Raw genomic sequence first — 25,116 nt, 5'->3', positions numbered from 1 at the left:
TCCGTGTATTTTCCACCTTCCTCAAACCCACTCGTGGGACTACACGAGAAAACAAGCTTTGGTGCATAGCATATAACCTTAATATTCACCATTTATTTTCCTTTATATCAAACACATTCTTAATGTTCAAGTGTATTACCAGTGTCCGAGTCAAAATTTTTATCATTATCGATTAGATTCATAATATGAAGAAGTAAACACACGAAGAAGTTAAAGGGGTTCAACATTTACTATATATATACACACATTAAAAACAACGTAATTTTTCGCTTAAGAGTATCCCCTCAGTAGTCTACTCAATCCATGGGAGAGCTGACTATACTTGAAAATCCTATGTTGCTCGGACTCTTCAAAAATGTGATCGTTAGGTACGTGTTGGATCGTTCAAAAGCAATAGTACTTCATTACATTTTTGGAAAGTTCGAGCAACTTAGTGAAAATCTATGAACTATTTGCTAAAGATGGAGTAGTATGCTGTACATTTGAAGAAGAATAAGATTGAGAAGAGAATTTGGAAGCTGTTATTGACAATGTGATATCTTTCTGTGTTTGCCTTTTAGGTGATATATTCCTGTCGTGGACGCACGTATTTAGTTGTTTCCCCTTCTTTTCATGCAATGCACAGCTGCAGTTGCAATGATAAGGCCTCCTCTCGATGTCCATGTCTAACATCGACAAGCCTCCATCAAACACGACACACTGAAGCATCATTTCAGCTGCTCCACTAGTCATGTTCTTGTCTCTCAATCGTCCTATTCCCAAATATGAAAGTTAAAAGTTCGATACTTCTTGAAATTCTTTGTATGTTTAAGGCTTATATAGAGCTAACATACATTGATTTACATGTCCAACTTCGCGGATTTTGGCAGAATCAAGGTGAAAAAAGAGCTGTTTTCTGTTTGTTTTGGTTATCTTATTACCAATGGAACAGACGTTTTTTCCTATGATTCTTTTGTCCATCCTGCAGTGTTGAATAGTTTCTCGATGTGCTTACTTGTAATGGAACGACTGAAAATCTTACCTGATTTATTCGTCTTATGCAACTGGTTAGCATTGGTGTGATTGTTCTTGTTATTGTAGTTCTCTAACGATTCCCACGAAGTACTTGATTCCTCCTTGGAGTTCTCTTCCTTGACTCCGCGATCAAGAGAGAAAGAATCTAAACAATTTTAATAGTATATTTGATCTCGTTAGCTTAGTTTTTCTGGGTTTCTACTTTGTAGTTTGCATACGTAGTCGTGTCTTGACTCAAGTACTTTTGTTCTTAATAGCTGGATATGTCAATTACAACAAGAAACAAGAAACATATATCATAAACTAATAATTGGATATATCTGCTTTATTGAGTCGAGAGTCTATCAGAAACAGTCTCTATACCTTCAAAGGTAGGGGTAAGGTCTTCGTATATGTGAGATTACACTGGATATGCTATTGTTGTTAATAATTGGATGTATCGAGATCTTTTGAAGTACTGAAGAATACAACTGAAGTTTGATACCACTCAGCAGGTACAAGTTCTTTTATCCAACTTTCACCTTGAAATAACTGTTATCAGGGCTGAATCTACAGGGTTAAATATGAGGCATGTGAGCCTGTGCTACGTAAAACTAGGCATTCTATGTATTATTTTCTAAAATTGACGTAATATTATCTGGTGGCACCCATGCTACGAAGAAAAGGTTAAATGATGCACTCTGTTGCTCATTCAACTATCCAGATTCTAATTTTAACACTGCTTGATGCAGTGTATGACCGATGAACCAGTCGTTCAAATGAATTACGTGAGGCATGCATGTTAGGACTTCTCATGTTAGTCCATCCTGATATTCTCCTCGACCTTATTGTATGAGCTTAGTTTTAGAATCTCAAGGACGTAAAACGGTACATTGTTTAAACAGTAGTTTAGGTTAAGTAAATGATTCCTGAATTGGTTAAAGTAAAATGACAAAAAGAAGAAGCAGAATGAACTACGAACAAACCATTTGTCTCAGTGAAGTGATGGGGAGTTTGAAATGTACAAAGAAAAATGTATTAACTACTAGCTAACGCGTTAGAGCTGTATGCTGTACGTATACACTCCTAAATGATTGATTATCTCGAGACGTTGAAGATGGAAAACTGAATTTGGAAGCTTCTATTGACATGAAGTCATATCTTTCTGTTTTTTCCTTTTGCGGAATGATGATATTCCTACTATGGACACAAGTTCTTGGCTGTGAATATGTGATATATCTCCCTTCTCTTTATGCAATGCGCAACTGCAGTTTTTATAGTAAGGCCTTCTCTCGATATCCATATCTGACATTGACAAGCATCCGTCAAAGACACACTGAAGCATCATTGCAGCTGCTCTAGTGGCCATATTAAGGTAATACTCCCTCCGTTTCAGTTTCTTTGTCTGGTTTTGATTTGACACGAAATTTGAGAAAATAAAGAAAGACTATTGAATATTGTAGTCTTAAAATAAAGATGCAAAATATACTAAAATTACAACCTTCTCTGGCCCTTCAAGTGTTGGGGTTTCCACACAAGTTCGATTGCATTATTTATGGCTGTAGACCCTGAATGATGAGACTTTCGTGCAAATATTGACATAGCTTTTCCATCTTGCAGAGGGAAGCTTGGCGTAATTGGTAAAGTTACTGCTGCGTTAGGTCATGGGTTCGACTGAGTTGCTTTTTTGATTTCTCTAAACATGAGGGGACGATATTAGCAACTAGAACATTTTCTGTAGATGGAGAAACCGATGAAATGAGTAGTAAACAGATTTGGTGAAAGTGACAGATGGTTTAGAAAGGCTTAAAACATATTACCTTGTATATTGTGAATGGCAATGTAAGTACATAAAAGACATAGACGTAGGCCATGCCGACATTATTCCCTTGGACTTTACTGAAGAATCTGGATGAACTACGAACGAACCATTTGTCTTAGTGAAAGAACGAGATTTGATAGACTACGAGGAACAGAATTTGTTAGACAATGAGGATGAGAAGTTTAAAATAACAAACCAGTGGACTAATTTCGGGGACTATGGGAGCCTAACAGGACAGAAAAAAAGTATGTGAAAGATGAAGTGATGGTAAGTTAGAAAGTTTAGAATCAGTGTACTAACTCTGTTAGTGAACAAAAACTAATTCTACTAACGAACGTGTACAATGTGATCAAGTTCAGAATTCAAATGCTGCATTTTCAGTGTTCGCGTGAAGTTAAAAAAGTTAAATCTTTTGAATCCTGGAAAGAAAGAAAACAAGCAATGGAACATTTGCTCATAAAAATCAGTGAAAAATGTCGCATTTCTTTTTCTTTTGTAAATTTACATCACCTATGAAACGGGTACTGAAGTATACATGTACTTACAAGAATGTACAAAGGAAAATCTATCAACTACTTGCTAACATTAGAGCTATATGCTGTACACTCCCAACTGATTAATTATCTCGAGACGATGAAGATGGAGAAGTGAATTTGGAAATTTCTATTGAGAAAATCATATCTTTCCGGTTTTGCCTTTTGGGGAATGATATATTCCTAGTATGGCACAAGTGCTTGGTTGTGATATATCCCCCTTCTGTTTATGCAATGCACAACTGCAGTTTTATGGTAAGTCCGTCTCTCGATATCCATAGCTGACATTGACAAGCTTCCATCAAAGACACACTGAAGCATCATTGCAGCTGCTCCAGTGTCCATTTTACAAAGGTGCTTGGATAGTGAGGTGAGTTTTCACTGTCTATATGTGTGCATGTGATGTCGACAAGGTTATTTTTAACACTTTCTTGATATTTTTGCAAAGGTTTATATAGAATACAGTGTCGTGGATTCACTAGCCTTTCTATGATATGGAGGGTAGAAATTTGTTATATGTTCTTGTTATTGTAGTTCTCTTGTGATTCCCTCAAAATAAGCGTATTCTCCTAGGAGTTCTCTTCCTTGATTACTGGTTTCTACTTTGTATTTTGCACTTTTAGATGTTTTGAATTAAGTATTGTTTTTAAGTTACTGATTATTCTAATGAAGACTTGTACCAATTCATAGGAGACTCAGCAAGTGCAGATTCTTTTGCACTATTTTCATCAGTGAATGGTTATTTTATTTAGCATATAATGCTCCAAAAAAATGTCATACATTGCCTCTGTTGACCTCGGTATTTCCTTCTGCTTACGTTCTGTAGATTCACTATTCAAATTGATATAATGCTCCCTCCGTTTGATACATCTGCTAATTAGTTACATTGCTTTACCATCTTAGGAAGGGGATCTTTATGTTTAGCGTAACTGGTAAAGTTGTTACTATGTGTTCTGCATGCAGGTCATGATTTAAAAATTCATTATGCAACTAAACTAAGTCATTGTACAACACAAATGTTGAAAATAATGATCAAGAAGTTATGGTAAATTTGGTATGGAACATTGGCAATGTGATAAATCTGTGGACACAGATGCTGCATTTTTAGTCTTTACATAAAAGGCGAAACATTTTGTATTTTGTTTCTGTTTTGGTAATTTACAGCACATAAGAAGTGGATACTTAAGTATGCACAAACTTACCATTATGTACAAAAAAATTAAAATATTGAAGCAAAGAAGTACACTCGATCCCTCAGAGAGCTGCACTTTGCCAAAATCTATCAACTACTTGCTAAAGTCGGTGACTACTGAATTATTGCACGAAGAGGATGGAGAAGAGAATCGAGAATCTGCTATTGACAAAGTCATATCTTTCTGGTTTTGCCTTTTGGGGAATGATACATTCCTACCATGGACACAAGTGGTTGTATTCTCCCCTTTCTGCTTGTGCATTGCACAACTGCAGTTTTTATGGTAAGGTCTTCTCTCGATATTCATGTCTGACATCGACAAGCTCCCGTCAAAGACACACTGAAGCATCATTTCAGCTGCTACAGTGGCCATTCTCTTCTCTCTCCTCTTTCTATACTGATGCAATGTGGTTTTGTATGAAGTAAGTGTTATCGTTCTTAAAATTCTGTATATTGTGTATGAGGATTTATATAGACATAGTAAGTACTGAGTTCTGTGCCCAGCTTAGGGAATTTGATAGCATCAAGGGTGAAAATAAGTTCTTGTGCATCATGTTATTACCATACTATCAATGAAACTGGCGTTTTTTCCTATGATCTATTTTTGTCTTGGCTGCAGTCTTTGCTTATTATGTCTGCACATGCTGTTTTGTTCTTTATATGTACTTATTTACGCGTGTTCGTTTTATGTAAGATACTTACATTATTTTACTGTCTTATATATATATACTGGTATGGACGTGGCTTTTCCATCTCGACTGTTTTCTGGTATTAGTTCTAATGTATATTTTAAAGAACAGTAGCAAAACATGTTACAAAACCATTTGGATTCCTTGAAACTGTTCCTATAACTGTGAATTCTTCGTTTAAAACTTCTCTCGAAACTGTTAGTAAGAATGATACAAACAGTATGTGCCACTTTGTTCTGCGTATCTTTATTTTTACATTTTCTCTTTTACTCAAACATAGATCATACATTGTCTTAAAGGCAATGAAGGATCAGAAGAACACGAAAGAGATGGAAACAAGAAAACTTGAGAGGATGATATCAGCATTTTTCTTAAAAACGGAGAAACCAACGAAATGCAACAGATCTGATGAAAGTGACAGATGAATTTGAATAATCTTACAAAGTATGTGTGTACATACTTCCTTGCATTTTGTGACAGTAACAAACATAATAGTAGTCCATTTTGTGACGTTAAAAGCAGAACACTCAGTCCTTTGCTAAAAGCATCTAACCAGGAAATCGCCAAAATCTATCATGAACTATTTGGTAAGCTCAAACGTCATATGTTGTACACTCGTGACTAATGAATTATTGCACGGAGAGGATGTGGAAGAGAATATGAGAATCTGTTGTTGACAAAGTCATGTCTTTTCGGTACCATGGACACAAATGATATATCCCCCTTCATATATTCTTTTCTCCTGTACTGCATAATGCATAATTCAATCTCCATAAGTAGTACAACTTCATAACAAAAATACAAATTCAATAATAATCCATAAACTTGTAATTCAGACTCCATAAGTACTAAATCAACAAACATCCAATTCATACATTTCCGTTTGATCCTTACAACAAACAAACCACATGAAATGATCAACCAACAGAACATAGCATTGGGACCTATGTTGCTCGGACTCTTCAAAATTGTTGCCTCACTCGTACACTTTTTTGATGAGTCCAACAAAACATAGATTGGGACAAGGAGGAGCTGATATATGACTCCGTAACCAATCAGGTCACATTCTCGTATTCATGGGAGACACTTTGCAGCTCATTCTTCCAAATATAGGTAATATACTACTGATCCATGGGTTCAAAAGATTGAACAATTGATGATGCAGCGGAGTGTGAGAGTGAAAAATAAGAAACAAAAGTGTTTGTACTATCATCTGTCATTTGATATAGTTAAACGAAAAGAGAGCTCTCAAGACTGTGTTTTTACTATTAAATGAATCAAATCTGATGTTGTGATCGCGGTTTTTTTAAATCTTACAATCTTACATTGGATTACATTTGAGGTGACACTGCCTATGTTTCCTCTGTCCGTAACAGAACGATTAGAGTCTTGGCACGAGAAAGAGATTCACCAAAGAACTCAAGTATGAAATCACTACGCACATTTGAAATCTCTGTTACGATTCAAGTGTGTTTCTAAGACATGGGGTGGGGTTGTTCTCGAATCAACGACTAAAAAGGGTGTTGAAGAAATTCAAGTTGATTTTTGAAATAATAACACTATTAATTAATTGATCACCTTACAAAATCAACCTTATTAAAAGGTCTAAAAATGAGAAATGATAATAGTAATAACCTAAAAGAATGTTTCTCTCAAAATTTTATACCTATATATAACTAATCCATGTATATCGAAACGCCCCCCTTCATATATCAAAATTTCTTCACATTGAGCTTGTTTGTTGTTGGAGTTGCAAAAATAGTTGTCTTATATTGCTTCTTCGGAAACGAAATAATATTCTTCGATAAACAAGAAGTTGAATTTTTTCCCTTCAACTTGTGGAGTGCACAATTACAATTACGGTGATATGGTCTTTGTTCCGTATTACCAAATATTGATAAAGTTGCATCAAATAAACACTCGAACACCATCTTTTGGGCTGCCATATTAATTGATCTCTCTTTAATTCGTTAACTCTTATGTATTCGAGAGAGATAGGAATTGAAAAAGATTTGTTTTTACAAATATGAGATAAAGAAAAAATATGAAATAAATAGTTTCTTGAAGAGCGAATTTGATTTTTTGTTGTTGTATTTGTTGTCTAATTATAAGTTGTGGCATATATATAAAGTGGAATATTATGATTTGTAGATGTATATTTTTTCTTTTAATATATGTTACTAGTACATTAAATATTTCAAGAAAAGTCTAGACTGATGAGTTGTCGAATTCTTTTCATTTTAGTCAAAATTTTGATGTCTAATTGGCCAACTTTATGTGGAAGTTAGCCTAACATTGGCTCCATCAATGGTTACTAAAGGATGTAATTAAGATACTATTTTTTATTTTTTTTATAATCGTTACGTTCAGATTAATCAGTGCTCTATTTTCTATTGCTATAATGTATTAATATAAATATTGAATAATTTATTTGATCAAGTTTTGAATCAGAGATAAATTTAAGATTTAAGTTTTATGAGTTCAATTCTTCAAAGTGATAAGCATTGAATCTATTTTAAAATTATGGATTTAAATTTATGCTCCGTTGTACTAGGTTTAGATGAATTTGAAGTCATATTCTAAATCCACTCCTAGCTTGGATAGATGTAAAGAGGTTATCGGATATTTTGAAGTTTTAGCTCGATTGAAATTGGAATCTAAATTCTCATAAAGATGTTTTTTAATGTTTTTACCCTCACGTTTTTAATTATGTGATAATGTTTAATTGTACATTTAGAATATAAGAAGGAAAAGAAAATGAAATTATAATCTAAAATCAATATTAGACATTTTTTTTATATCTATGAATCAACACAGGAAATATAAATTGAGATTTTATTTCATAATTAAATTATTTTTTAGATATAAAAAGATAAATATTTTTTTTCTTGATATGGCACGTCTGTTAGAATAATATTGATATTATTTTATACTTAACGTGGGGAATGTTATTTTGAAGAAAGGAATCTATATGGTTGATTTATTTATTATAATTAAACTTTATAATATAAAGCTAGATTTTTCTGTAAAGCAAAAAATCTGTATACAGCTAGTCCAAAAATGCTGGCTGTTTCTTCTTAAAAAAATAAAAAAAAAAGGTATTTATTCTATTAAGAATAAATTGTTATAAAAGGGATTAATTTGTATACATTAACAATGTAAAAATTATTTATACAATCAAATCATATTATAAAACAATTAAAAATGTTTACTAACTTTATAAAAAAAATAATTAACTGACTTGCTATTCTAGTTGTGAACGCGCTAAAGCTTGTATTAAAATATTAATTTTAAAATTAATTTTTTCTTTCACGATGCGAAAAGTTTTATACATCGAGTTGTATATTTAAAGAGAAATATTGTATACATGGGATCATACAATTGAATTGTCAAGTTGATAATATAGTCAATAAAATCAGAATCTTATATGCTTCAATAATTAATTCTCCCTAATTAAGTTTTTATTATATAGTATTACTAAAAATAAGGAAAGAAATAATATCTACCTAGAGAATAATATTTTTGTAAGTGCCATCATGGATTTTCTGGAAGATTCTGGTGTTTGGTTTTTCCTTTTTTTTAAAAAAAAATATTTTTTATTTTTTATTGTTTAATGAAATATATATTTAAAATTACAAAATCAAAACTATCACCCCCACAACTAAGAAACATGTTGTAATAAATTAAACTATGTTTCACAAGCAATTCCATGTCCTAGAGAGCCTTTAAAAAAAATGGCATGTTAATCATATTTTTAACATATTTTTAACGTGATGTGATATTACTTATTAATTAATTTTTCTGTCGAACTAAGTTTCACATATTTATTGATGGCAAAGACAGTAAGTTGTGTTCCACACCATTACTTCGTCAAATTCCATACTCATCTTATTGAACCATTATATTGATTCTGATATCGGTTATTTTACCAAAAATGATTTAAAAATACTCTTAACATGATATGATATGTATATATATTATCGACGAAACTCACACTAATTATGTACTAATGACAGCTTTGGGCCCCTAATTTTTCTTTAGTTTGGGTCAGGGTAGGTACTGAATTTGTGTTAGGGGAGGGTTTGTTAAAATTGTGTCATCTCATTCCATATAAAACATAATGAATGTTTTTTGTGACGGATTCAAAATTTTCATTGACGGGGTTTTAAAAAAAAGTTCTGTCTAAAATTTGATTTTCGAAAAAAAAAAGAGTATCTAAGATTTGATCTTGAAACCACAATTCCTTAATCACTAAGTCAACCTCTAATCTTACATTCAGGAGGTTCGAAATCATTATATAAACATAAAAACTCTTAAAAATACCTTAAAACACACAATGTAATTTTTTGGTCGAGGGGGTTCATTAGGTCCGCCGCTGTTCTATACCATAATTAAGTCGATATGTATGTTTGTTTTCCTTCTATAAATAATTGGAAAGTTGCAAATTACATTCGCTAGTCAAATACATAAATATATGCATTGTTTTCGATTCGCCTTCTATCACGAACGTCACAAAATCTGGGGGATCAAAAGGGTGTTCACAATCTCTCTCGACAAAAAAGTACAATGTATATATAAAAGTTTTTTTTTGGCGTAATACATAAACACATCCTTTAACAACATCTAACATTCTTTAACTTTTTGTGTGACTTAATAGTTACTTAAATTTGCATAGAATTGAACAAGTAAACGCATGCATCTTACTTGACATCCTATGTGACAATTTTGTATCTTACGTATATTGTATCTTAACACTGCATTTTTTATTTTTGACCTCTCAAAACAAAAATTCTAAATCTATCATCGAACACACACAATTTTTTCTTGTTCAATGAACTAAATAGACATTTGGCTTCTTTGTGATTATTGCATGAGGCCAAGGCCCCAATGTCTCAAAGGACTTTCCAATGTGTCAGTTGTTGTTTTCCATAAGCATATTTTGTATTATGTGTTTTATTTCTACTTTGACCCATTTCACTAGTTTGACTTGTATACCATAATCTTTTTTTTTCTTTTTTCTTCTAAAAATTAAATTAAATTTAAATTTTACGTTAAAAATAAAAAAAAATACTTATCACACGATGCAATTACCATAATTGATAAGTATTATGATATTAGTAGTATTAGGAGAAATATATTAAGGAAAAATTGTATATAATAGCAAACTAATAACCTAAATTAAATGGAATAGCTAGGGTTTGATTTAATTGTGCTCCATAGCAAACCTTAGCTAAAATTTGCCAGCGTCTCTCTCCCAAAAATCTCGCTCGCCACTCTCCATTCTCGTTCGCCTCTCTTGCTTTATACACAAAAGTGTATAATTCTGTTTTGTTTTGTATAAAGCGAGAGAAAATTGTATATACACATGCAAAAATGTATATCTTCGTGTTATACACTTAATTATACAATTTACAAATATTTTACTTCAAATATTGCAGAGAAAAAGGCCAATGAATTATACAATTGCGAATTATACAATTGCAGTGAAATACAATTTTCTGTAGCTTTATACAACAAAAGTGTATATATTGTGTTTCCGTTTTTGTATAAAGCGAGAAAAACATATATCTTCTTGCTATACACTTATAATTATGCAATATACATATATTTTAATTCGATTCAACTGTATGCAAAATAAATTATACAATTGCAACGAAATAGGCCAGCGAATTATACAATTTAGGCCAGCGAATTATGCAATTATATATGTATAGCAAATTATACAGTTTTATGTTTGCTATGGAGCGCAATTATGCAAAGTTTGCTGTAGCATACAAATATGAATTTTTTGTTTGCTATATGTGAAAGTTGCCCATATATTAAAGTCATTCTGAAAAATTTACTCCTTCCTCCTAATTTATATGACGATATATAATTGAATTCATAATTTAAAAATTCAAAACTATAATTAATTAAATTAAATGAATACTTAATGGCAGATTAGATATATATATTCAAATTAAAGTTTCCATGTTTAAATAATTGGTATGCTATACTAGTCAAAAACTTACAAACAAAATGTGTTACCACTAATAAAAATGTCTTCACACTATATGAACAATATTCTAATTGCAAAATGTTTAGTATAATATTTTTATTTATATGACTTAAAAAAAGAAGTAGTTGGGATGTCATGTTTGATTTATTTTTTTTTTGGATTGATTATTTGTTTTTATTTTGGAATAAATTACCACTAAATAGTAAATAGACTGGTTAAATGGGAGTCATCAATAATTGAACATGTCAATTATTGATTTAAGTTTACTAGTAATACAATTTTACACAAACTTTTCAACTGGCCAGGTGTTCACATGCAAGCAATTGGGTGCATGGGACTTAGATACGGGATCAAAAATGTTTTTTAGCGATAATTAATTGATACTAATAATTTAATTATTATTAGCGATATATTTTTAACAGTAATTAATATTATTTACAAATATCTCTAAATACTATACGATTTAATGTTGCCAATATTAAATAATGCCAATAAATATTTTAACACTCTCTCTCTATATATATATATATATATAAAATTAAAATTAAAATTCTACTGTCGACTTATCTTCACATAGCTAAATATAACTTTTTTTTTTATTAGTTCAATATAACGTAGGAGAGGGATATCATATGTTTTTTTTTTAATCAAGCATATTGATTAATTACTGATAAATTAAAATTGAGTACATCATGAATTAAAGATGGAAGATCTATTATATATATAAAATTATGAAAAAATATTAAAATTAAAATTCTAGTGTCGACCTATCTTCACATAGCTAAATATAACCTTTTTTTTATTAGTTCAATATAACATAGGAGAGGGATATCATATGGTTTTTTATTTTGATTAGTTACTGATAAATCAAAGTTTGAGTACATCATGAATTAAAGGTGGGAGATCTATTATCCGCTCCATAGCATCAATCATAAAATTCAAAATTCTAGTTAATTGATGAACACACTGATTCGCTGAATTAAACTGAAAAGTTCTCTAATAAAAAATAACTTTTTACCTACTAACAATCGAATCCAAAATTTTAAGATAAAGGAATTTAAAAAAGTATTTATCCCAAAAAGAAAAAAAAATGGTTTCAACCTTTAGAGAATTGATATGCTAATACTAGTCAACAACTTGCAAACAAAATGTGTCACCACTAATTAATTAAAAAAATTCTTCACACTTACATAAACAATAATTCTAATTGCAAAATTTATTAGTAAGTGGGAGTTTTTATGTCAAAGCAAGTAGCAGGTTAACATGTCTGGTGTAGCATAATAAGATAATTTGATCACTTAAAATAAAATTAAATAAGGTGATTAGTTGAAAGCAAAGTATTAATTATATAATAAAAAAAGTTTTTTATGCAAAAGCAGCAGGTTAACATGCCTGTTTTGGTATAAAGAGCAGTTTGATTATCTTAAATAATAATTAAATAAGATGATTAGTTTAAAAACAAGATAGAGATTTTAATAATAATGTTACAAAAATTCAATTGGTTACAGATTAATTGCTATAATAAGAGGGAATAGTAAGCTAACATATCAATATATAAATTGTTGGCTATGATATAGAGAGATAATTTGATTATTTTATATATATTTTTGATAAAATAATTGACTTACAAACAAAAATAGAAAATTTAATTATAATGTCACTAAAATCCAAGTGATTACAAATTAATTAACTATCTAATAACAGGGAGTTTTCATGTCAAAGCAGGCAACATATTAATATAATTTTTTCGTTCATTTTTAATTAGCATAATTTTCTTAGAGTCAAACTACAAAAATTTGAACTAAAATTATATATTTTTTTAGTCATATAAATATATTAAAAGTTACAATTTATAATATTTTTTACATAATTTTTAAATAGCTTAAAATTATCACTTACCATTTATTTCGTCTCTGCATTTAATTAAATAACATATAGATATTTTTCAATAATATTTTTGATAAAAATAAATAAAAAATCTACTTATTTTTTAGAAAATATTTTTATTAGGTTGGCAGAGGGAATTCTTTTTAACATTTGGAGTACACGTTATCGTTGTCTGCCACAAGAAAAAAAAAACACATGGAGTTCACGTTATGATTGTCTATCATTTTTTTTTTGTAAAAAAATGATATTATTTGAAAAGTTGATGTAAATAATTAATAAATATTCTGCTAGATAATATTTTAATAAATAATATATAAATATTTTTGGGCTAATATCTTTTACCTTATCTTTTATGATATTTTACTGGATAACATATAAATATTCTAAAATAATAATTTTTTTATGAATTCTTTTTTATCGAACGCACCCTAAAGTAGTTAAAAGCTTTTTTCTAATTAATATATTTCTTTTTTGGAGGAAGATAATTTTTTCTTTTAAAAAAAAAATAAAAATAGAAAGTAGTTAATAAATTTGACATAATTACTCCATGACAATGATAGGTGGAAAGTTATTGCTTATTGTCATCTTAACATTGATGACATACATTCAATTATTGAAAAAGGTAATGAAAATCTTAAATGTGTACCTCTTTTTTAAGTACAAAAATTATAATCAATATAATTTTTAAGAATGTTATTGGTTTAGATTATCTTCATTAAACAATTTAAATGAAAATATAGTATAAAATATTAAGGAATATTCTTTGTTGTATGAAATAAGAGTATGTTCGCGAAAGACACACGGCTGAATGAAAGTAAAATACAATTATTTAAGAAGATATAAGTAATAGAAGAAGTAAAAAGCGAAAAGAAGGATATACGAGACAAAGTAATATATAAATAACAAAAATAGTACATTAATAAAGTACAGAGGTGACTCGATAATGTTAAAAAAAAGATATGTTTCTTAAGCTCTCAAATTTAAGAGGTTTCATTTGGTTATAAGTTATTATTTTTAGCAAATATTGAATACTGTTTATAGAAAAAGTCAACTTTTCATGAAAAATGAAGAAAATATTAGAAGAAATTTGACATATTTAATTTAGACTACTATATCTTATAAAAAATAATTTAAACAAGATTGGTTATAATATCAATTGAAAACTAGAAGAAATCAATTATATAAAAGTTACTAACAATTCATGTTTAAGGCCCGTTTGATTTTTGTTTTAGGACACTAATATGCTTGAGCTATCTCTGATAAAGTAAAAGAAAATATCGAAAATAGTATCAAGAGTCATGTCATCAATAAATTAAAATTTTGTCATGTCCTGCTTTAGCACCTTACATTAATACTTCTCCTAATTAAATCCCTTAAACGCTAATCTTTCATACTGAGGCGTATATAAACATGTTCGAATCATCTTAATCTAGATATTCACATCTTATATGTTATGAAGGTTACTTTATCTCATTTTAAATATCTTATATTTAATTATATCTCTCTTAATAAGTCATATATTTCTCTTAATATTCTTATATCTCTGTAACAAAAAATATTTTTAATGGTATTAACATTAATAAAGAATGTTAAACTCATTATCGACATTAGTTAAGTTCTATTAAAGCAATGTCACAAAAGATTTTAAGGACATATATAAAAAGTAATAGTTACTATCATTTTTAACATTAATTAAAAATTAGGTGTTGATAATAATTAATTTTGATATAGTGTATATATGATTGTTTATTTAAGAAATGTGAAGAATGCAAATTTAAATGACTATTTCAATAAATAACAATAGATAATTTGAAAGGGACAAGTACATTTATGATTTATAAGGTTTTTTAATTTCTCAAAAAAAAGACAGAAGTTAACAAATCTTTTAAAATATTGTAATAAATGCCTCCAAATTTCCCAACAGACGAACATGTGAATTGTGATGGAACGATAAATATATTATATTTATTTATTTTTGATTAAAAAGTATAGGAATTAAATTATTTTTGGACATGAAATCACATTTATTAGAACCTTTATATTTTCGATATGGAATTTATTGATATTAATTCAAATTTAATTGGATTATAAATATCAAATATCGAATAAGAAATAATTAAAAAAAAAAGTTCAACTTTCACTTTAAAGTTTAAATATGAACTAAACACTAATTTCAAAACCACTTTTGAAATTATATATTGATAAACAGTAAATTTTGTTTAATTCCTATAATTTTTTTAGGAAAAGGGTTAAAATTGTTCCTGATCTATATAAAATAGATTATTTATATTCTTCATTATATTTTGAAATAAAAAATATTTGCGCCGTTATTCTAAGAGATCATAAATATCTTCAAAAAGTAATAACTCAAATTTTTAATGAAGTGACAAGTTACTGGAGCTAATCCCTCCACCTTAGCGTTGCCAACTAGGATTCACTAAAAAAAATAAACCTTTAGCACCAACAATAGTCGTCACAAAAGCCCAGAATATCGTCACCAAAGATTTTTTAACATGAAATTCTTATTTTTTTTTCTTCATTGTTTTTAAAAAATAAAAAATGATATCGATTAAGGAGGAGTTTGAAGACACTATATCTTTTGTTGTTATTTCATGTAAATGAATAAAATGGATAATGATGCATTATGTAATAGGAGATTTGAATCGAAAATTAATTCTGATGATTTTCATAATAATATTGGACATTTTAATATAATGGTGCAAGTTATTTATTTTATAAAATCTAATTGCAACTGAAAATTAATTATCATTTTTTTAATTAAAATAATAGTTTTTACTAGCAACTGATTGTTGTAGCCGTAGTCACTACAAAAAATTACTCATAACTTTTAGTGGCAATATATCAAGATTTTATCACCGTCAAAGGTCAAGTTCTAATAAATCTTAATTGAAAACGCTTAGGTAGAAGGATTATTTCCATATGGCACAACACATCACTAGAAATTTAGATAGTTAACTTTTTAAAATATTTATAGACTCATAAAATGACGATGAAATATTTTTTATCCCAAGATATAATTAAGTATATATGTGAAAATTTTCATCTAAACGCAGACAACAGATTAACATGTCTGGTGTGTGGCATAATAAGACAATTTGATTATTTTAAATAAAATTTAATAAGGTGATTAGTGAAAGTAAAGTATTAATTATTTAATAAAAGAAGTTTTTATGCAAAAGCAGTTGCCTGTTTTGGTATGAAAGAGCAATTTGATTATCTTTAATAAAATTAAATAGGATGATTAGTTTTAAAATAACATAGAAATGAAGATAAAAAATATTTCATAATTATAAAATGTATTGTATTCGTGTGGGGGATATATATATTTTAAAAATACATTATTAAATAGTTCATAAAATTTAGTATCGTAACAATAATTTTGATCAAAGTTAAAAAAAAATTCAGACCGTTTCCCCAAAAATTTACATTTGAATGTGTAAATTTTTTACTTTTTAAGTTATGGTTCATTTCTAAAACTAGAATCTAAGTTAATAATATTTGCCATTTTTATTTGATGCATTTTTCAACATTTTATGAGAGCTTTAAGAATATTTTTGGATTTTTCTTTTTAAAAATTAAAATACACAAAATATGTTTAATTTGACTTTATCTCATATTTATGTACTTTAACTTCGTGTTCATCCAATTAAGTATTTAATTAAATTATAATAAAATTATACAAGTAAACACATACCAAATCTCATGTAAACTACGTGTACCTCACGCATCTTGCAAGGTAAAACACGCAATTCTCACGCAATTACATGACACGTTCACCTTACACGCTAAATAGGTCAAACATACATCTCATGTAATAATTTGTCATGTAGAACAAGTGCATCTCATACGATTTGAGAAATATATATATATATATATATAAAATATAATATACACGTATAATTTATTAGATAAAAAGACTAATTTCGATAGAAGACGGAACTATTTTTGTCTTCTTTTTTTTCTTTCACATCCAATAAATCCCACTTCAATTTTGGTCAAAAATATAATCAAGTTCGTATACAAAACCCAAGAAAGAATCTTCCCCAAAATCCATTGTGGCCGTCCCAATATATACAGTTGGATTTTTGTTTTTTGCATCTCTCTGATTCCCTTTTATCTCTTCCCCCTTTTTCTCCCTTCTTATATAGGGTATATACCCCATATTATGCCTACAGCCTATATAGCATAAGCCACCATAGCTAAATTTGGTGAATTTGATGATTTGGGTCGGTTAAAAATCCAATCTTTATAATACCCTTTTGAAATCTCAGCTCAGATTTGTAAGGTACCCCTTCAATTTTGTTTTCTGTTTAGAGGGTTGTTTAGTTTTCTCTTTCTTGTTGTTGTTGTGATTGAATCTTGTTATCATCTGTTCTTTATGTTTATGGTGTTTCAGTTATTGCATTGTTGTTGCTGTTTTCTTATTAGTTGCTGTGTTTTCTGCATTGTCATTAGCACTTTTTTGTAACTACTTTGATTTGTTGTACTCGAGTTAAGGGTGTGTGGAAACAGCCTCTCCATTAGGCAGGGGGTAAGGTCTGACTCTCTACTTGTGTAATTGAATCTTGTTATCGTGTCTGATGTTTATTGTGTTTTGATAATTGCATTGTTGTTACTGTTTGTTTGTTGCCATTTTCTTTTTGCTCATATCTACTTTGATTTGGTTTATTTCGCTTCGTGGGATTTCATTGGATATGTTGTTGTTGCTGGAGTAATTGAATCTTGGGTTGATTAAGATATGTATGATGCACTTTTTAGGTGGATTGCTTACTGGCTTTTGGATTTTTGTGTTTTTTATACTGCATTGGGAGAATTGTTTAAAGTTATTTTGTTATCATTGTGTCAGCTTTTCTTTTAGCCTTACTTTTGGTCCTATCTTTGTTTTTGATGATGTGTGCTTATTTCTTAATGTACTTTAAACATTGGGTTGATAAAATATCATGATTTTCAGTGTATTTACATATACATATGCAGAGTTATATATCTGAAGTCTTTTTCAGTCTATAGGCTTTTCTTGCTGGTGTATAGGACATACTTATAGGGGTTAAGGTATGTGCATCAATTCCCCCCTTTGATTGCTTCTTAGTTAGATTTTGAAGTTGAAACTTGAAATTTTTCGAGCGGAGGTCCCAGAAACCCAAAACCTGGTCTTAGCTAGTGTTTAGGACATACTATGACCAAACACTAGCGAATTCTGTGTTAATGCTTCATCTTGTTTTGTGTTATCAGCTCTTAATTATCAAGTTTTGAGCTGTCTTTTACTGAGTTGTGAACTGAAAGTTTTACTGGTTCTTGTTATTGGGAATTAGAATTTGGCTTCTTTGATTTGACCTGTAATTTTCGACAATTAGTTCGACAGTGAGGAACTTGTTCTGGACTTGAATTCCAAACAGGGAGTGGTTTTGGTCTCTTGGGTGCTGTTAATTGAGAGTTCAACTTGAGCTAGACTTCAGTTTGGAAAGGTAAATGCCATCGAGGTGTTGCTGTTTTTTAGTGGAAACTTCATTGATTAAGGAATTCCTAGCTGTGATTGAAGAGTTCCCTTAGGCTGCTTATTTGTGGTTAGATATGGCACGAAATATTAAATTTTTGCTTTTAGATTTAAACTTAATGGAGTTGAGAATTGTTACAGCTCTCGAGTAGAAGGCTCATGCAGTTGATGTGAATGAAATTTTGCACTGCTGCTGCTGAAATCTATATTTGTAGTTGTTTCAGTTCAGACTTATTGGGACTGAACTAAGTTTGAGTCTGGTTTAAGTTTGGAAAGTGTTTAGTTCCACTGTTGTTTATTTTGATTAACGATTCTGGAGCTGCGAGATTTTAATGAATCAATGCAGTATCTAAGTGCATCTGCTTTTCTCTGTGGAAGTTTAGTCACACATTGTACTTATGAAAATGTTCTTTGTTGTAGATTGCTCCAACTAGATGAATGCCATAAGTTGAGGACTGATAACACAAATACCTTCGTTATTAACTTTCTTTTTGTTGACATAGTCAATGAGATGTAGCATGTTCAGATTTTAATAGAACTCGGCAGAGGAATTTTCGAGTGCCTCCAGTCTATCACTTGTATTACTGATACAAGTCTACGCTTGTCATTTGAAATATCTAGATCCATGTTTATAGTTGCTTCCTCGTAGCTAGTGACACTGATTAATTTGTTTGAGCTGTGCATTTGTTGTTCTGCTTGTCGTTTTATGTATAAAGACGGAGTACTACTAACTCTATCTGGGCTTATCATGATTTAGAATGAGCCAATGACTCATGTGGGACACATTTAGATAGTTAGACTCATTTATCTTGTTACTGAGTGACAATTTTATAAATCTGTTTTTCCAGATGGATACGCAGAATCTGGAACATGGACAAGTAATTGAGGTGAGTGTTGACATAACAGGTCAAGAGAAGGGGACTAAAATCTGTGGTTCAGCACCGTGTGGATTCTCAGATGTTAACACCATGTCTAAGGATGCACAGGAGAGATCAGCATCTATGAGGAAACTGTTCATTGCGGTTGTCCTATGCATCATTTTTATGGCTGTCGAGGTTGTCGGAGGTATTAAAGCCAACAGTCTTGCAATTTTGACGGATGCGGCTCATCTATTGTCAGATGTTGCAGCTTTTGCAATATCCTTGTTTTCACTCTGGGCATCAGGATGGGAGGCTAATCCACGCCAGTCCTATGGGTTTTTTAGAATTGAGATACTTGGGGCACTAGTTTCTATCCAAATGATATGGCTTCTAGCTGGGATCCTTGTTTACGAAGCCATTGCTCGACTTATACATGATACAGGTGAAGTTCAAGGTTTCCTCATGTTTGTGGTGTCTGCATTTGGATTAGGAGTGAACCTCATCATGGCACTCTTGCTAGGTCATGATCACGGCCACGGCCACGGCCATGGACACAGCCACGGTCATGACCACGGCCATGAACACAGTCATAGTCATGAAGAGCATGCTCATAGCCACGGTGATCATGAACATGCCCACGGTGAGCATAAACATATACATGGAATTAGTGTTAGCCGACACCATCACCATAATGAGGGACCTTCAAACCGAGATCAACACATCCATGCACACGACGCTGACAACACTGTGCCTCTACTTAAGGATTCCTGTGAGGGTGAAGGTGAAAAGAAAAAGAAGCAGCGGAATATAAATGTTCAGGGGGCTTATCTTCATGTATTAGGAGATTCTATTCAGAGCATAGGCGTCATGATTGGAGGAGCTATCATATGGTATAAACCAGAATGGAAAATCATTGATCTCATCTGCACTCTCATTTTCTCTGTCATTGTTCTTGCCACAACCATTAGGATGATTCGGAGTATTCTTGAAGTATTAATGGAGAGCACACCTAGAGAAATCGACGCAACAAGGCTTGAGAAGGGTCTTTGTGAGATGGAAGAGGTTGTTGCAATCCATGAATTGCATATTTGGGCGATTACAGTCGGGAAAGTACTCTTGGCTTGCCATGTCAAGATTAAACCTGATGCTGATGCTGACATGGTGCTGGATAAGGTTATCGATTATATTAGAAGGGAATATAACATTAGCCACGTTACCATTCAAATAGAAAGAGAGTAGTGTGGAGGTAAAGTTTGTTTGCCTGTTGTACTCGTCATTGGCTTCTATATTTTTTCGGATATTAGTTGAAACAGTAAAACATCATCTGGCTAAGCGATTCCAGTATCTGTTTTGTTTTAGTAAATCATGGTCTTTTAGCATGTTGGCTTGCTTTACTTCTCCATGAATCAATATCCTCAAGTTCAGTTGAACTTCACTCTTCAGTTTCTAAAGTATTTTTTTTTTTTATGTTCTGTTTGGTTCTTATTTACAGCATAACACTATGGTTTGAAATGGAAAGTCATTATTCGTCAGTGTTAATGTTTTCTCCAGACCTTAGCTAAGTTTCATCCATGTTTATGATATTAAATAACAACTATTTTATTTCTAAAAAAGATAAAGTCGTTATTTAAAATTGAGTTATGATGTTTCAATTCACATTTTTTGTATCCCTAATCAAAAGGAAACGACTCTTAATTAGTCTGTGAAAACAAAAAAACTGATAAGCAGATGGAAAGATATGTGTATATATATGTGTATGTGTGTTGGGGGGGGGGGGTATTCCCCAATCTCATGGTTCTAACACGAATATATGTTTTCTTATGATTCAGTTCAACTTTGTTAAATTATTTAAGTCTTAATTAAGACGTCTAGTGACGATCTCAAAATAATGAATTCTTATTTGTTTCAAAAAGGTACATTTTTAAAGGTGTATAGTCTAAGATGAAATTACTTGATACGTATTATTAAATAAAAGTGATAAAAATTTATATAATTAATCAACGAAAGAGGATCCGAACATCACGATTATATAAAGAAAATGTCATTATCTAATTGCTAAACAAATTGGTATTTGAAATATCAAAGATAGTTTCAAGGAAGCTCTAAAAATAATAAGAAGTTGAACAAATTTGACTTTTTTGGAATAGTGAAAATGTGTGTGAGAAACATGTTTAATTATATAAAATTAAAAGAAAATTCGAGCATAATTAATTAATGGATTATAGGATCATCTTTATGTAAAGTTGTCATTTTTTAAAAAATAATAATTTTTTTTTAAAAAAATAAAATTTTCAATAATTTTAAAAGATCTTACTTTGATATCTTGATATGATCGTTTCTAAAGAGTTCAAAATTAAAATCTTTATTAAAGAACGAAAAGATCTTATTGAATTCATCATAATCTTTAACAGTAATGTTTTACATTCAAATTTTACTATTTCCACACTTATATATTGTTAATTTTATTTTAGTGGTCTCACAGAGGGTACTTGGCCTAAAGTACTGAAGTACTTGGGACAAAATCATGGTTTATTGTAATAATCATAAGAAAGATGGCCAAATACATAAATAAATTTCTAAATTTGTTGGTTTTTTTTTCTCAGGTATCTTAACTACGTCATTTTTCAATTAAATCATTGAATCATCCATAATTTGTTTCTTTAAAACATTGTTGGTTGAATTTGATCAGTTTTTCTATTGTAAATGTCTTCAATTGTGTTCGAATTATAATAGTTTTGATTGAAGGAATGAAGACTAACCGTGTTAGTCTCATTTGTTTTCTAATGTGTTCAAATGACTTGAAGTAAAATACAATTATTCTTAAATATTTTCACTATCAATTGGACTAATGATTTGTGGAACAACATATATATCCTCTATCAACCCCCTCACAGATCTGGTTTCACATCAGACAACAATGTTTGTTTTAAACGAAACAAATTATGGAGTTTCAACGATTCAATAAGAAAACGACGTAGTTAAAGTACTTGAGGAAAAAAAATTCAACAAGTTTAGAGATCTGCTTGTGTATTTGGCCTAAGAAGATATTTAAATGATACTTAACTTAATCATCATTTTACTTTAATGACGGAGTCAGAAATTTTACGAATAATATTTAAACATTTTATCACAAAAACTTATTCGAAAAGGGAGTTCTTTTTGTTGATACTGAAATTTGTACATGTATTGTATTAAGCGTTTATTAAATTATTTAATATATTATTTTACTTCTATATATAATATTTTTCTCCGATAAAAGATGTCCAATTAAATATCCTGACAACCACGTAGCTCCGATCTTAAAACAATCAATTTAAAAAAGTAAAAAGATTTTCTTTTTTTTTTCAAAAGCAAAAACACAAAATATTTTTGAAATAAATTGAATTAGTCAAAACAATTAATATTAGGGACCAACCATTTTTTGTAATACCAACTCAAAAGTTAGTGCTCACATGTGCTGTGCTACTTTCAATACAACCTGTGTTCTTAATTTTTGCGTAAAATACAGCTTGTAAATTGTATTAGATTAGATCTTGATTTAAAAATTAGGTGAAATTAATTAAAATTATCTCTAAACAACAACAATATTTAAACTAAATAAGCACCATTAAATATTAAGATTTTGCACAGATAACCCTACCCACCAGGGTGTGCATTAATCGATTCGTTCAATTCAATTTTACGACTTATCGAATCTGTTTATCAATTTTTAGTTTTTAAATATGTTAAAACAATATATATATCAATTTTTTTTATCCTTTACGAATCAATTTTCAGTTTAATCAATAAAAAAATATTTATAAAATAATTATATGGCTTTTACAACAACTTAGCTCAACATGATAAAATGATAATAATGTAACTAATACCATAACATATTTTTTAATCAGTTTATGATCCTTTACGATTTGATTTTCGATTTAATTAATAAAAAAATTTATAAAATAAATATATAATTTTTCCAACAATTTAGCTCAACGGGATAATAATATAACTTTATATAATACTCATAAAACAAAAAGAAAAGAACTATTTACATTATACAACATAAAAAAAAAAAAAAAAAAGAGACAATAATATGTATTAAATGTTAAAGGGCAAAAGGTAATAATCAATAAGGTGCTAATATTATTATTTAACAATATAATAAGTTAAAACGTGATTTAATATTATTCTATGTATTTATCTGAATTCAATATCTTCGATATAAAATAAAAATACAAGTGAAACGTTGTTGTAATTTTGATAAATATTATTTGGAACCTTTAATTTTAAAGGTACAATGAATTTAATACCAATAGTTCGTATATAGTTATAAATTCTATCAATTTTAAATTTTGAATTAGAAAAATTAATACTCCTAAAAAATGAAATTTTTGCATGAGAATAAAATAAAAAATATAAAAGAAAAGAAAAATTTGTCCAATATCTTTTTTTTTCCCTTCATAATTCTAATATATGAACACGAAAACCCCAAAATAAATAAATAAATAAATAAATAAACAATTTTTTGAATCATTGTTTACAATAATTTTGTACTTTATGAATTAATCATATTAATTCAAAAAATAATTTCAATCAAACCTTAAACAAAACGACGTCGTCATATTCATCACTAGTAGAATGAACCAAGTTCTTCTTTCCGGTGAGATCCGACCCGCCGACGCCGGAAGCCGGAGAAGAGCACGTCGATGAATGACCGGAGGCACCGGCGTAAGCGCCGGCGGCCAACGATAAACAGCTTTCGCTCCAGGATCTTCGAATTGGGTAAGATACGTTGGTACAACGAGAAGAATGAGAGCAATTTCCACGAGATTTATGTAGTTTACAGCTACAGTTCCGGTGGTACGGTCTCTGTTGAATCCCCATATCGTGACCGGAAATACATCCGTCGAATACTCCCCGGAATAGGCCGTCGCCGGCAGCTCCCGTAGCCATTTTTCAATTAAATAAATCTCGTGAAGGGAGAGAGAAATTGAAAAATGGCTAAAGGTATAAGAAGTGTTGAAGGGAAGATATAGGGGAAATGGGTGGTGGGTGGGGGGTGGGGGGTGGGGTTAAGTTATTTTGGCTTTTTAAAAAAAAGGGTCAAATTTGTCATGTAATAATATCCAAAATTAAATAAATTTATTATAAAGTTAAATTTTTGGTCTATTATTACTATTATTATTAATCTAAGAAAATAAGTTTTGTTTTTGTCCTTGATTCCTAATGAAGCTTCAAGATGAGAATAATTTTTATAACATAAATGAATAAAAAAAAAATTGATATTAAAGAAAATTAATAATTCTTATTATGAGACCATATAACGATATTCTTTTTAAGTATTAGTTCAGAGAGAAATATTGAAAACGCTTTTAAATTTAGCACGAATTATTAATTCTATTTTCGAACAGTTGACATCCTTAAAAGAATCTATCTACTTGACTAACTGAACTTAAATACACTATTGATTTTAACATATGGATGAAATACGTCTCTAACTCGTACAAGAGTTTGAAATCGCTAATTATATCATGTGACAATTTGATTATTTGATGGTGTATTTAAGATTACTTAGTCAAGTATAAGAATATTTTTAAGAATGAAGATAGTTCAAGAATGCAATCAATAATTCACGTTAAATTCAT

At 29.8% G+C, this 25,116-nt stretch overlaps 2 protein-coding genes across 6 annotated transcripts; one reads left to right on the top strand and one right to left on the bottom strand.

Moving 5' to 3' along the window:
• Positions 1–16,974: 16,974 nt before the first annotated feature.
• Positions 16,975–20,916, top strand: LOC101249377 (metal tolerance protein 1). Of its 5 annotated transcripts, none has more exons than XM_069299862.1 (3): positions 17,139–17,420; positions 18,110–18,184; positions 19,475–20,916. In XM_069299862.1, exon 3 carries the CDS (start codon positions 19,475–19,477, stop codon positions 20,723–20,725), a length of 1,251 nt encoding a protein of 416 aa, XP_069155963.1. In that variant the 5' UTR covers positions 17,139–17,420; positions 18,110–18,184; the 3' UTR covers positions 20,726–20,916. The 5 variants fall into 5 exon arrangements, with proteins under 5 accessions (XP_004242700.2, XP_010323262.2, XP_069155963.1 ...); XM_004242653.5 differs by having other exon boundaries at positions 17,141–17,420; positions 18,136–18,184; XM_026031859.2 differs by lacking the exon at positions 18,110–18,184 and adding an exon at positions 18,487–18,597 and having other exon boundaries at positions 17,191–17,420.
• Positions 20,917–24,064: 3,148 nt separating this feature from the next.
• On the bottom strand, positions 24,065–24,424 carry LOC104648148 (uncharacterized). The gene has a single exon (XM_010324958.4). The coding sequence runs from the start codon at positions 24,422–24,424 to the stop codon at positions 24,065–24,067; it is 360 nt and encodes a 119-aa protein (XP_010323260.2).
• Between the last annotated feature and the right edge of the window lie 692 nt (positions 24,425–25,116).

The sequence above is a fragment of the Solanum lycopersicum genome, chromosome 7, assembly GCF_036512215.1.
Source record: "Solanum lycopersicum chromosome 7, SLM_r2.1".
Classification (NCBI taxonomy): domain Eukaryota; kingdom Viridiplantae; phylum Streptophyta; class Magnoliopsida; order Solanales; family Solanaceae; genus Solanum; species Solanum lycopersicum.
This window is presented reverse-complemented; position numbering and strand designations above follow the sequence as displayed.

Bases quoted from the DNA above. Each gene is read 5' to 3' on its own strand.
- LOC101249377 (XM_004242652.4), top strand. From the start codon at position 19,475: ATGGATACGCAGAATCTGGAACATGGACAAGTAATTGAGGTGAGTGTT.
- LOC104648148 (XM_010324958.4), bottom strand. From the start codon at position 24,424: ATGGCTACGGGAGCTGCCGGCGACGGCCTATTCCGGGGAGTATTCGAC.